This window comes from Gymnoscopelus microlampas (assembly GCF_963454915.1).
Source record: "Gymnoscopelus microlampas genome assembly, chromosome: 3".
Classification (NCBI taxonomy): domain Eukaryota; kingdom Metazoa; phylum Chordata; class Actinopteri; order Myctophiformes; family Myctophidae; genus Gymnoscopelus; species Gymnoscopelus microlampas.
The window spans coordinates 27,007,722-27,022,177 of NC_139940.1; the positions used below are offsets into that span (position 1 = coordinate 27,007,722).

At 41.2% G+C, this 14,456-nt stretch overlaps 1 protein-coding gene across 5 annotated transcripts in view; it reads right to left on the minus strand.

The window, feature by feature from the left end:
• The window catches only part of LOC311042734 (CREB-regulated transcription coactivator 2), a 58,911-nt gene that overhangs the window by 15,170 nt on the left and 29,285 nt on the right, over positions 1–14,456 (minus strand). For 2 of the 5 annotated variants that reach the window (XM_084053688.1, XM_084053687.1), the window contains exons 4-10: positions 13,473–13,534; positions 11,158–11,226; positions 9,625–9,731; positions 9,346–9,372; positions 9,162–9,241; positions 8,161–8,210; positions 4,841–5,106 (exon numbers count right to left, since the gene is read on the minus strand). In XM_084053688.1, the coding sequence (XP_083909814.1) occupies positions 4,841–5,106; positions 8,161–8,210; positions 9,162–9,241; positions 9,346–9,372; positions 9,625–9,731; positions 11,158–11,226; positions 13,473–13,534 (661 nt within the window). The remainder of the gene's footprint in view (positions 1–4,840; positions 5,107–8,160; positions 8,211–9,161; positions 9,242–9,345; positions 9,373–9,624; positions 9,732–11,157; positions 11,227–13,472; positions 13,535–14,456) is intronic. The other 3 variants (XM_084053689.1, XM_084053690.1, XM_084053691.1) reach the window with 3 other exon arrangements.

Genomic DNA, 14,456 nt, shown 5'->3' on the forward strand with positions numbered 1-14,456 from the left:
CGTCAAAAAACCCACTAATCTCCTTTTCTGAATCTAAACTTCATGCTCCACCCCAGAAACAAATCTCCATTTTATTTTCATCTGACTTTTGCACCCACATACTTCATCTCCTGACCTGTCTTTTACCATTTTACTTCAGAACAACTTGTGTGCTTCTCCTCAGAGTACAAATTCAAAGGCATCATTTTAACCCATTAATACCTGGAACTGTGTCATTTTTAGATTTGAGCTAAAAAGCATTATTTTACACTTTAGGCTATTTAAAAATAGCAGATCTACTCGGTGCCGCGCTACGAGCTTGTATATCTGCTATTTTTGAAAAATCATGAAAATGTGTGCAAATCTTTGAACATAATATATTTTTAAAGCGAACATTTTTAACTCAAATCTTTGCTTCTGGGGGTCCCTGGAACAAAATATTTTGAGGGGGTCCGCGGCCAAAAACATATAGTTTTGGGGGTCCTTGACATGAAAAAGATTGATTTAGGAGACGCGTAGAATCTGCTTCAGGTCTTAAAGGGTTAAAAAGGTGGCAAATTTAGTTTTCTGTATAACTACCAAAGATCCAAAGAAGAAGATCATTTGCTCAGTGTTGTGAACGCAGTTATGACTTACTAGTAGTCTAGTACATCTTTACATTTGACCTGTCAAGTTATAGGACAATATTTCTAATCACTAGTCCATCATGCCTATAGGTCATCCGGAGTAACTTTAACGCTTAGGCCTGCAGTCAAGCCATACAGAACAGGGTTTGTCTATATGTATGTCCGTCTCCTCAAAAGTAGACCAATAACAGTTCATGCCAATCTGCATGACGTGATGAAACAGAAACACCTCCGGCCATGAAAACCTTGAGTGCCTGGCGAAGGGAAAGTAAAACTAATGAAAAGATTGAAAGTCGGTGTAGTCTATAGTTGATTAGTATAATAGTTGAAAATATATTATATAAAATAAACATATTTTTTTCAGTGAATCTCTTGGATATAGAAACAAAAATAACATGCACATTCCAATGCCCAATAGGACGGGTTCTGGGTAAAAAAGACAGTGTTAATTGATGAGTGCAACGTTCGAACCTATCAACCGTTGCAGTGCTCAAATTACATGTTATCTGCGTTATGAACACAAACAGCCTAACTAAAACAACAGTAAACGTTCTCATGGTTGTGGTAACAATTCAATGACCTAAATGACCAGGTTGTCAGACACAGCCAGGAGGATCAAACGTGACATTGATGAGCAGCGCTCCTCTCCAAAAGTTGAACTATTTTCAGCTGGAAGCGAACCGAGTGCTCCGCCTGAAAATGCTAGGCGGCGAGAGCTGAAACGCTTATTCTCGGCGCTGGGAAGAGGAGCTCTCCAGCGCAACATTACTAGCATTTAATGTTGTGTGGCTTCGTTCAAAAACGCTATTCAAAAAGTTGGTGCTCCATTCACTTCAATGTTAAAAAAAAAACGGGGAAAAAGAAAATCACACTTTTCCTGTGAAAAACAATGTATTTTTGAGTGAGACATGCCATTTTCAAACAACACGTCACATGCCATTTTCAAACAACACATGTCAAAAGGTCACAATGACCTTGTTGACATTTGTGAAACCACACCTGAATCACCTCAGTGATTAGCAACCATCAGGTGATCAAACATACTGGAGATAAATATTCTGTGACTACTTGAAAAGGTAAGATAATCACAAAATCCTGGCAGAGGGACCACAAAGCTTGAAATAAGTCTGGCAGTGAATGAGTTAATTAACATATGAACACTCCCCCATGCGTAAAATATGCTGGCAAGTCTTATTACGTGTTTGCGCTCAGCACACCTTGCATAATAGGGATTGGCGCTATGACCTAATTATCACCTAAAACGTGGATTTAAGACACCCAAAATAGGGCCCCCTGTCTTGTTTGCTTCTTATTTAGACAGGACGGAGTGTTAGAGAGACAGGAAATTGATCAAGGGCAGAGATGGGGAAAGATATACAACACAAGGGTTGGGCGATGTCTTCTCATGTGACATACAAACATCACGATGGATGATTACATAGTCCTTTGTGGTTTGTTTTTAATTAATGATTTATAAAATGCTAACTAATGTTTACATTATGTAATATTATTTACGGTATGTTAATAAACTACATTCTATAGTTTAACTATAAATTACAGTTTAACTGTAATTTCAAGGACCCCCAGTTTGATATACATTAGGCCACGGACCCCTATTTTACAAATTTCATCTGTGAGACCCCAATCTACACAATCTACAGTAAATCATTAATCATTCATAATATAACTCTGAGAGTGTACAATAGGATTGCTCCATCGAGCAACCCTACAACACAGGTCTCCAGCCGTAATCAAACCAGGGACATTGTTGGTTAAACTCTCAAGCTGCAATCCTGGCACTCTTATAAAAGGCAGATTTAGAATGCACTGTGCGCCTCATTTAAAATTCTGCATCTAGGCACATGCATAAAACTGACACACTGTCCTGGACAAGGTTGCTTGTCATCTTAAGCACACCTTGCATGTCATCATCATATTTGATCATCGCATTTGAGGGAGGATTGTGCAAATAAGGGTAGGAGATATGACAAGTGCAACTTGCAAGCAATTTACACGGGTCAGTTTTGCACGGACATTTGTACATTAAGTGTTAAGTGCAGCATTACTACAGGTAGGCTAAAGGATAGTTGCGGTGAAGATGGCAGTAACTGGAGCCAAGGAGACGGGGCCTGAAGACGTGCAGAGAGGATCAAGAAATCAAAATGTTGCCTCTAGATTAAGCAGTCAAAATAATTACTCTACAGGAAGAAATCAAATGTGACGCGGAACCTCCATTCCATCAATTCTATTCTTGGCAAGAGTCGAGCTCCTTGCAACTCTATATTAGGCTAATTGGCATCTGTGTCATTTGAAAATAGCCACCGCAATACCACAATGCACATTTTGCTGTGCTCTGTCCCAGGTGTTGAATGCACTGTTATGACGCACTGATATACAGGCCTGTCACAATCATTACATAATCGTTTAAATCGCAATTATTTGAGATAATCGTAATTATTTTTGCATAATCGTCATAATCGTTTCCATGTTGAAATTGTCACACATTTTCAAATATTAAAAAAGCAGAAATAGCTGATCTACAAGCTTACACAACGCGTAAGAACCTTGCTGTTCCTAGTTCCTGCTCCTGGAGCTCCCCGTGTTTATTAGTGTCAAAGTCTGATGGGACACAACGCTTTTGTACTGATTTCAGGAAAGTAAACAGTGTTACCACACCAGATTAGTTTCCTAAACCTTGTGTGTAGAAGATCATAGATGGGGTTAGAGCTGCTCACTATGACTATGTCACAAAGCTAGACTTGCTCAAGGGCTACTGGCAAGTGCCCACTGTCCTGCATTTGTTACCAGAGACTTGACAGTCATTGGTAAGTGCAATGCCTCAGCCACCTTTCAATGCCTAATGTGGAGGGTGCTGTCTGGAGAAGCAAATCAAAGGTAAGTCATATCTTGATGATGTGGTAGTCCACTGATTGCAATCTCATGTGGAAATCCTGTTCAGGGTTTGCAAGAGGCTTCTCTCACCTTGAACCTCCCAAAATGTGAATTTGCAAAAGCTACATCAACGCAACCAGGTCGGCCAGGGACAAGCATCCTATAGATGTTTAGGTAACTAAGCGAACCGCCCCGACACATACTGTAGCTTTTTTTTTACCACAGTAATAAAAATGCCATACTGCTACAGCCCTAGCGTTTCCTATAGTAGATCAGCTCCACGGTCTTCTTGATGTTGAGTGTGAGGTGGTTCTCATGACACCACTGTCAGTGATCACACATCGTCCTTGTAGGCGGTTTTGTTTAGACGATCAGGCTCATCACCATCATGTCCTAGGCATACTTGATGATGGCGTTGGGAGCTGTGCGTAGCCAAGCCACACAGTCAAGTGTGTAAAGGGAGTAGAGGAGAGGGCTCAGCACGCAAGCCTTAGGCGCTCTCATGTTTGGAGCATGAAGTTGGTTGAATTCAACTTCATGCAAATGAGGTCAATCCAACAAACTAGGCTGTGCTGATCAAATATGAATCAAGATTATGTTACTATTTCTTTCTTTCAAGCTTACATTTATATATGTATTGGATACAGTGGTAACTGGATATCAAGCCCTAAATTCAGCCATGGGAAAATATTGCTTTAAGGAAGGGGGTGTTGCATGCAAATGAGGTCCAACATAGCTGGCTCGTGAAAGTCCGGTCAATCCAACAAACTAGGCAGTGCTGATCAAATATGAATCAAGATTATGTTACCATTTCTTGCTTTCCAGCCTTCATTTATATATGTATCGGATACAGTGGTAACTGGATATCAAGCCCTAAATTCAGCCATGGGAAAATATTGCTTTAAGGAAGGGGGTGTCCTGTGACTGTTACTGTTGCAAAATCCTACCACTTAACTGCACCTTTTAAGCTCTGCTTCACGTGCAAGACATTCGCTGATTGCATAATTAGGGGGCGGCCATAGCTGAGTGGGTTGAAAAGCCGTACAGTAAGCAGAAGGTTACCGATTCGAAGTGTCGCTGAGCACCATTAAACCATTAGAAACTTAAACCCGCCCCCCATCCCTGAGCCATCAACTGGGTGAAGCTGAAACTGAATTTCCCCCGAGGGACTAACAAAGGTCTGACTCTCCCCTTTTTCTTAGTTCTGCCTAAGTAAAACTTCATGCAGATTGAGAGCAAATTGCAATATACTGCTGTTCCTATGAATGTGAACTAAATAATATTATTTTATCAGGGCAAGTCTAGCTTAACTACACACTATAAACACAGTCTCCTCAGCCTACCAGGTGCGTGGTGGTGGAAGTTGCTGTTGGCCCCATGACCACTGGCTGCATTGATCCCCAGCTGGGTAAGGGTGGAGGCCAGGTTGCCCGTGCTACTTCCACCGCTTAGGGATGATGACAGGTAACCTGGCTCATCCTGGTCAAGCGGTGTGGGCAAAGGAGAAGGGAAGTGCAGGCTGGACAGGTCAGGCAGAGAGCCACCTGTGTTGAGGGCCGAGGGCACGCCATGGGCAGGCGTGGACGGCTGTTCCGGGGAGGGGAAGATGCTGGAGGAAGAGGAGTGAAAATTCAGCCGACAAAACGTTTGATCTGTTCGTTTTCTAATAACGTAAACATGTTAATTGTAAATGTTGATTGATGAATGGTCAAAAGGGCAATGCTTTACTCTTTTTTTCAATGTGTGCATCGACTGCGTGTCCATCATGCGTGTGCATCAATGGTCTCATAAAATAGCGTGAAAATGTCCCACTTGATTAAACTGGAACAGAGATACTGATATAATTTACAGTTACTATTTATTTTCTATATCTCTGCCAAATGAATGAAATCTTCAACTGACGAGTTTTTCAGTTTGTTATTAGAACTCACCAGTTTTTGTCGTACAGTAGACTATTAGAGGTTTATTGTATTTCAGCACCTCTGTTTAATGCCTACTCCTTCTCCGTATTCCTCCATTATTTTTCACAAATTGCACCCTCCCTCATAAACAATTCAATTCAATAATGGTTTCTTTTATCTTTATTTACACAGTCCCTGCAGTTTGTTGTGCATGGGAGGATCTATGTGTAACTGGGCTCAGCTCTGACGTACAATAGTAGACAGTGACACTATGGGGTACAGAAATGTACATCTACTTCTTTTGAATCTGTACTCAATTGGACCAGCGCATCAGAAGATTGAGGAGCATGCATATTAGACAGCTTAATTCCTAAGCATATTTCACATTTCATTTTCACATCTCTGTTATGTTCTGTGGAAGGAAATAAATACAAATAATGAATTAGCGTAGCCATAGTGCATACTATACAATAATATACCATTCAATACAATAGAACATCTGAGCAATCCGTTACAAGTAATGACACTTCAGTAAATGAGGAGCTTTCCGATTTATCAAGTTGAACGCCATCGAATCCTCTGCCCTCACATGTCATCCATGTCTCCTTCCTCGGGGGAGGGACTAAGGCACAAGGAAACAACCTGAGTAAGGGACACTAGGATGGAAAAAATGGTATTTGGATCATAGCCTTAAACCTTATGCCGAGTTCCTCCCGCAGTAAGGTTGCTTGCCGTGATGGTTCCGGTTATGGCAGCATTTTAACTTGCGCTAATTGGTCAGCTGCTGCCGTATCAGCCCAAAGGTCTGATAACAATTACAAAAAGTTACCCCCCCCAGAGTCCTTTTAATCACTCCCCTGACTCAGGGAAAATGTGATAAAGACAGAGGGAGAGATGCAACGTGAGAGACAAGGCATCCATTCATAAGCAAGGGAGGAGGGGGGAAATGCTGGTGGGCATGAGACAATGAAGGTGAAATAGAGGGGGGGGGGGGGCACAGAGAGAGAAAATAACATGAAATATGACAGAAAAGGGTAGATCAGAGAAGAGTAGGAGTTAGCAGCACACTGGACTTTCAAGCTAGAGCACATGTGCGGATGAATGTATGCAATACAAGGCACATGTCATGAACACAAATGTACACACACGTATCAACAAAAAGACACCAAAGAACGGGCATTAAGCTCTGGGAGTGCTGTACTGCTCCCAGATCAGTTTCCATATCATTAGTCACAAATAAAAGGAGCAGGAGAGAGAGAGAGAGTGAGTGGGACAGACAAACATTGAACCAGAGACCGTAGCAGGGCCTCATTAGAGGATTTTTCACTAGAGAGCATAATTCATCAGGAATGATGTATTTTATTCACAGACCCTACATGAAACAGTCAAGAAAGAGCTGATACAAGCGGCCAAATCATTTTCCACTGAAGGGTGGCTGGGGTCAGCCTCAGAGATGGGGTGATAAACTCAGACATCAGGGGGGGGGGGGGCTTTGAAAGGTGCCAGCTTAGGTGGTTCGGGCATCTGATAAGGATGCCTTACCTTCGAGGTTTTCTGGGCAGTCCAACTAGTAGGAGACCCCGGGGTAGACCCAGGACACACTCAAGGGATTATATATCTCATCTGGCCTAGGAACGCTTCGATATCCCCCGGGAGGCTCATTGGACATGGATGTTACTGTGGCGAGGGATGTCTGGAATACCTTGCTTAGCCTGGCTGCATGGGTCAATATCTTGTACAAATAGTCAACTTTAACTCCCAATTTAAGATCAGTGTGCGGTGAATAACTTTGAATTGAGTATTTCATCAGTAATTTGCATATTCAGTTGATCAATTAAATCAAAGGTTCCAGATTATTTGTGGTAAGGAATATACTGTATTGTGGTGGAGTGGTGGATAAGCTAGAAAATGGGTAGAGCATTAAGATAAAAAAAAATATAAAAAAACTAAGAATCTGTAGAAATAAGAACGAGGGATATGTAACTTTTGTATGATTTGCCATAAAATTACCATCAGCACACAGGTCTAAGTATGTGATTTTGAGGGGCAGGGCTATGGGTTAGAATCCTCCGCATTGCATCTGGTAATTGGCCGTGTTTGCGGGAGGGAATTCCCGGTGAGGGCATTCTTTGTCACTGGACTTATACGGGTTGGTCAAGGACACCTGTCAGCACAGGTGTTTAACTATGAGAAAGAGGACGTCCCGCCACACACTTTATGTCCTTTTGGTGAAGTTCCTCACTGGCAGGTGAAAAGAAGCGGCAGGCGATTCCATGTATATCGGAGGAGGCACGTGGTTTCACTGCGGTCCCTTGGACCAACCAGTCCGAAACAAGACAACCAGCAGGGGTCAGCAGAGACAAGATTACACAAGTGTATGGGGAAATCAGGAAAAAAAAAAAACTAAATTGGGAGAAAAGGGGGAATAATTGGCCCAAAAAATATATATTTTGAGACCTGCAGCCATACAATTAGAATGAAAGGAATTGATATTTCTGGTTCCTCGCTCACATAGCACAAAAACAACAAAGATTATCGCCAATATTTGGACTTATATCACACCCAGGTAACTACTATACAATCCAAAATTCTACCACATCGCTTTAATGGTCTAATCAAACCTTAGGCCACACCCACATTTGTGCGTCACAAATGTAACCCTAACTGTAAGCAAAGTCTGAGTTCAGTGACCAAGATTGGTCTAAGAACATGTGTCATGAATCATGATACAACAGCACCTTGTTCAGCAGTGACAGACTTACTTTATGCCAGGGACTTCACAGGACTTGGGTCGAGATGACAGCAGGGGCAACTACAGAGGGGAAAACAGTGATTACTGGTTTGCTCCTTAAATGCAATAATGCTTTTCCCTTTTCTCTTGTCCACGGTCATTTTATACTTTGGCTATTTATAGCTCATAGCGTGTCACTTAGTGCCGCGCTATGAGCTTGAAGATCTGCTATCTTTTTAAATTGTGCACATCTTTGAATATATACATTTTTAACTAAATCTTTGCTTCTGGGCGTCCCTGGAACAACAATTTTGAGATGTCTAAATACATATACATTTGGGGGTCCTTGACATGAAAAAGTTTGAGAACCACTGATATAACATCATACGTTTTTCAGAAAATTTGTTAGGATTTAGAAGACAGATTTTGTAGTATCGGCCTCAGGTCTTAATGGGTTAAAGAAGAAAAACACAAACATTAGCCCTGGCATGAACTATACATTGTTAAATTGGTTGTAACTGTAACTGTATTCTTGCTCTGTAAAGCACTTTGCGCTGCATTTCATGTCATGAAAGGTGCTATACAAATAGAGTTTATTATTATTTATTATTATACGTCATGCATGTGATATTATTTGTGTAATAGATGTATTCTTAGAGGGGTCTTCAACAGGGGGGTCCGGGACTCCTAAGGGGTCCTCAGAGATACTGCAGGGGGTCTTTTTTGTGTGATAGGGACTTTATTTTTGTATTTTTACATTAACCACTTGAATCCCTATTCTGGAGGGAACATTGGCTGAAAATAGACGATCTAGCTGTGAACGGCTATTTTTGGCAGAGAAGCTTGGTGTACAGGGGAAAAAAAGAGTAGAGCAAGTACCAAGCCTAAGGTGAAGTTTACAAAGTATTATTCATCTCTCTCTCAGCTAAGGGGTCCTTGGGCTGAAAAACGTTGAAGACCCCTGTCTTAAGAGGAAAGGGAGTTGTCAACGTTATGATAGAGGCTGTAGTTGAATGCTTTGGAATCCTCTACCTTTTTGGTGTCCCAGGGTTTGAGTAGCTTGCCTTCATCCAACACATTCTCTTCAATGGGGGGCACCGGATATGGAAACACTAGGGTATAAACAGTAGAAGATTAGCCCTTTTTTTTAAAAAGCATCCATGTGCAATTCTTGTTTAATTAAGTCTATGTATGTTTGCGTTTGAAAAAAACATACTCCTTCGTCCTTCTCCTTCACCCTGACCTAGAAGGACATAATAACATACAGTCATACACAACATATCAAGTGTCATAACTTATAATGATACATCTACAACATCAGAATCAAACCATTATCGTTTTTCACCTATTAAAATTTCCTTAAAATTGCTTTCAATAGCTTTTTTTAATGTCACAAAAGAAATTACTCCAAGAATAAGCACGGTATGGAAAGATGTAATGTTTTTCTACAGTGAGCATCACAAAGAGATATCATAAACCATTATCTGTGACTCACCGGTGCGTCTGGCGTTCTGGTGGGTGAGGGTGTGTCCTCCTGTGCTGAAGGGGTCTCCGATTGGAGGGTTCATCACACTAGTGTGAAGGGCGGAGTCAGAGTTGGTCCTGTAGGCAGACACACAGTTTTAAGGGTTAGAAAGAGAGAGAGACAGAAATATCAGGGGAGGCGCACGTAAGGGTATAGTAGTGATCCCAGTGGGGAAATTACTTCTCTGCCATTTGACCCATCCTATTCAGAGCTGCACGGGGAGCCTTTAGGGGTTCAGTGTCTTGCTCAGGGACACCTCGACATAATGCTATATAATAGAAAAAGACTAGGAGGATGCTTGAGTTGGTCAGATTTTTTTCTTCTTACTAAATGATTTCTTCTTACAAAGCGACTTATTGTAAGTCGCTTTGGATAAAAGCGTCTGCTAAATGACTGTAATGTAATGTAATGTAATAGTGGAGGAATACCAGAGTTCCAATACTCAAAATAGGAAAAGCCATTAGAGAGATTCACCTTAAGATATCATATCAGATCTCATATCAGGATACAGTAAGGCATAGCTTATATCAAGCATCATGTGCAGTATGTATTTTAAGGTAAAGGAAGCTGTGAGACGTTTCTTATGAAGGAAAAGCATAGAATGGCAATAAAAAAAAGAAAATGTGTCCATTGCCTCCCGGACTGGGAGGCTGGATCAGTGGTCGGTATTGCCCGAGTTTAGTTTTTAATTTAAAAACTAACTAAAGAACTGAAGCATCAGCTTGTAGATTACTACAAAGACCCAGCATGAAATGTCGCCATTCACGTCATAATACCTTATGTATTCCTTCAAATATCAATCAAGACCTCACATTTCATTTGTCACATTAGCAAATTCTTATCCAAAACCTGGGAACTGGTTAAATGGCTGAAATTAACCCACAAGGAGACTGGGCACAGAGAAATAGAAAATAATAATGGCATGACAGGAGAGACTAAAGGAGAGTGAAATGCACGTACAGTAAAAATGATTAAAGCGGGACAAACTGTATGTCGCCGCATATAATTTGAATGAATTAAGTGAGAAAATGAAGAGAAATTAAAAGGGCAATGGATTGAATTCAGGAGGGAAGAATCAGCAAAGAACTTTAAAGGTCACAGTGCAGTCTGAAATATATGAAATTAGATGGGAAACATCACTGCTGTCCCAACCATTGAGGTCACTGAAGAAACAAACAAAACTTCCTCACTGCAAAATGATCAGTTCGAAAATAAAATAATACACACACACAACAACAACTTTATTGCCTGTTCATGTTCACTTGATATCAAAGAGTCCCATCGCAACCTGAGAGAAAGCAGTAAGCCAGATTGTCAGCCATGTGAACGAGGGAGGAGAGAGAAAGACAACAGATAAAAGACCAAGAGAGAGAGAGAGCTAGAGAGAGAGAGAGAGAGCTAGAGAGAGAGAGAGAGAGAGAGAGAGACAGAGAGACAGAGAGAGAGAGCAAGAGAGAGCAAGAGAGAGCGAGAGAGAGCGAGAGCGAGGGAAAATGGATTCACCTGTTAAGTGCAGTGGTAGGGAGACGAAACAACTGGCTTTTGTCCCCAGGGAAGTTGCCGGACCAATTCCTTTCATGATTGACAAACAAAATGTCTGTTATTTTTCCACCACGAAGAAGAAAAATAGCTGGGATAAAATAAAATAGGACAGAGAGTAGGCTTTGAAAGCAACCGCACGCAAAAAGAGTGAAAGACGAAAGGAGGAGGAAGGAAGAGGGAGTCTGGCATACAGTACCAAAACGAGAGGAACAGAGAAGATAGATGCTTTCTTGTAGATGTAGGCAACAGCCTAGAAAAGAACATTGAGGCTGAGGATTTTAGGGTTATATGTCTAAGATCTATTTAGAATAATTATGCAATTCATTCCTAGTTTCATGACCCTTATACCATTTAGATTATTTCATACCTGAATGGCTGTCAATGGGGAAATAAGATATTAAAAAAAAAAATATATATATATATATATATATATATATATATATATATATATATATATATATATATATATATATATATATATATATACTTACTGGCAATAGCAGTTTTTTCTATGACAACGAGAATGTTTTGGTTTTGTGTTTATGAAAACATGTGCAAAACATGGATCTGCAGGTTGTCCCGACCCTCGTGTTAGCAGGGCTTCTTTAACTGAAATCTATATAAATCCACTGAAACCTTAGCATGGCGGATCATTGGCTCTCATCTGTAAATTGTCTGAGGTTGCTAAAATATTAGCTCCCCACCTCAACTGCAAAACACCCAATGCTGATCTTGATGGAACTGACAAACCTGCTGACATGGCCCGATACATGTCCGCAAAACACCAGCTCTCTCTCAATTCCATTTCCACTGATTAATTAAGAGCATTTCCCCCCAAGTGGAGTGTGCTGGCTGTTAACCATTTAAACCCTATACTTTACTGAACAGGCTCCAACAGGGCGTTGATGTAGCGAGAAAATGGTGGGGACCAAGTATAAACATACTGCGTCCCCACCATTTTTCTCTCTACACCAAATATCCTTGCCGAAAATAGCCTACAAGCTCACAACGCGTTGCAAAGTGATCCATTGTGAACTGGGAGATCTACTATTGTCACTGAATGTTTGCCAATTTTCTACGAATGTTCCAATGCCTACTATCACATGCCCAGAATAGGGATGCTAAGTTGTATGTGGTTAAAGAAGAAAGACACAAAATACCACTCTATAGAAAGATAGCGAGCTATAAGTATAAGATTCAGTTTTATGCTTATCTGTAGCGTGTTGTGCATGTTATGCAACTACGTTCCAAAGCCAGTATCTCTCTCTGGGGATGGGGGGTGTTGTCATTTTGTTAGCATCACAAGATGACAAGGAAGAAGGCAGGCAGGGGGGAAAAGGATTAGAACATTCCAGAAATGCAAGAAAATGCCACGGGAAAGTATAGTAGTATGTGGTATTCCCAGTAGGAGGAAGGGAAGAGGCGTTCAAATGAGCCGAGACTCCTTCAAAAGGCAACTGAAGTTTGGAGACGCCGGCTAAAGTAAACTAGATGTCTTGTTAGTTCTCAGATGGTTAGTATGCAGACGGAACTTAATGCTTGGACAGCCAGATGAAGAGAAGATGTAGCACTTCAACTTAAACTTCATGAAAAGCCCTTGTGAAACCCAAGAACATTATTACATCACCTAAACAGTGTGGTATAAGTAAAAGAACATTTTTGCCAACCCTATGTCTGAGAAAACAATTTACAATGCATACATTAGTGACAGTGAATGCATTTGTCATCCAATGAAATTGTTTTTGTTGTCATCTTGATTTATTTTAAATTAGTTCCGTTTCCTTTGAAGGCAGATGTTTTTATAACACATTGTTTTTTAAGCTAATAATGTTTTTACTAAGCTTTTTTTCTTTATACTTTTTATAATTAATGTGTAAACTTTTAAATTGAATTTCCAATAATAGCAAAGCCAGTGCCATATGTTTTTCTGCACACTCCAGCCATCAAGACACAATGTACAAACATTGGATTAGTGTTTTGTGTTCATTTAGCTTATTTCTTTCTCTTCAGGAAAGATTAAAATTTAGGCATTTAACAGACGCTCTTATCCAGAGCGACATGATTCCTGAGTCCCTTGGTGTTTGTTTAACTCACCTGCACATGGTAATGTTTCTTTCTGATTACTTGTGTGAAACTCAACACATTGCTGTTCAGGATTTGCGAAGGTTTCACAAGGCTCAGCAGTATCAAAGAAGATGCACTTAGAATAACAAACAGGCATCCGAACAGACAGCCATGACTCTACAAACAAAGCAGCGAGGGGTCCAGTTCATTACCTTCTCCAGCTGGGGTCAGGGGGCGGGGACAGGTAGGCAGAGTTATACGGAGAACTGTCCACCTGGAGAGAGAACTGGTCAAGGAAAAAACAAAAAGGTCGCTGGGCCAAATAATTTGCTGCAGTGAAATAAAATGTAGTTTATAGATTATCTCACATAAGGCACCTCATCATCATTAGAAAGTGAGTTGGCTACCACTGCAAAGGTCAGGGTTTGTTTCATGGCTGCGGTGCCTCAGGCTTAGCCAGGCACTCCAACAAACGCAAATGGCAGTGGAAAGCTGGTTGGTCGGGTGTCTGTTTAGCGGCGAGGGGAACTGGGTGAGATAGCGTGAACTAGAGGGTAGCACGGGTCCGCCCGGAACCGAAGACCCAAGCCCGGAACCGGGGCCAAAAAATTGATTTGTGTCTCGGGCACGGGTTGGATCAGTTCCAATTGCCACGGTTCTCGGTCGGTCCATTTGAAATGGATGGACCCGTATGGACCAGCTTTTTGTTATTATTATTATTATTATTATATTAAACTCTGTCTTAAACCTTCGGTTTTAAAATGAGACATATGCGTTGTAATTACGCTGCAAAATCCATATGGTCTGTTCTCGCATATTAAATAAGCCACGTTTAACGTTAACAGCCCATTGAAATGCAGCCAATCTCAAGCGTGCTGCACTGCTGCTGAACACCATGGAGGTTTTTTAGCGAGGTGAAACACAAACAAAAGCCAACGGGAAGATGCAAGTTGGAACGTCATCTGTGGAGCATGTTTATGGTCATTATCTGCGGGGACGGACGGTATAAAGTCGCCGAAGTTGTTCTCTGTCTGTAACACAGAGCAGAGCGCACGCCGCAGCCTGTCTGTGATTACTCAGTTGCGGCGGGGGGAGCGGGAAGTGACTGACACACATGGCTAATTTGAATACCATGGTGATTTAGCATTGAATGAACACCGGATCCAGTACGGGTTAGAATTATCCCCGGTCCTCCC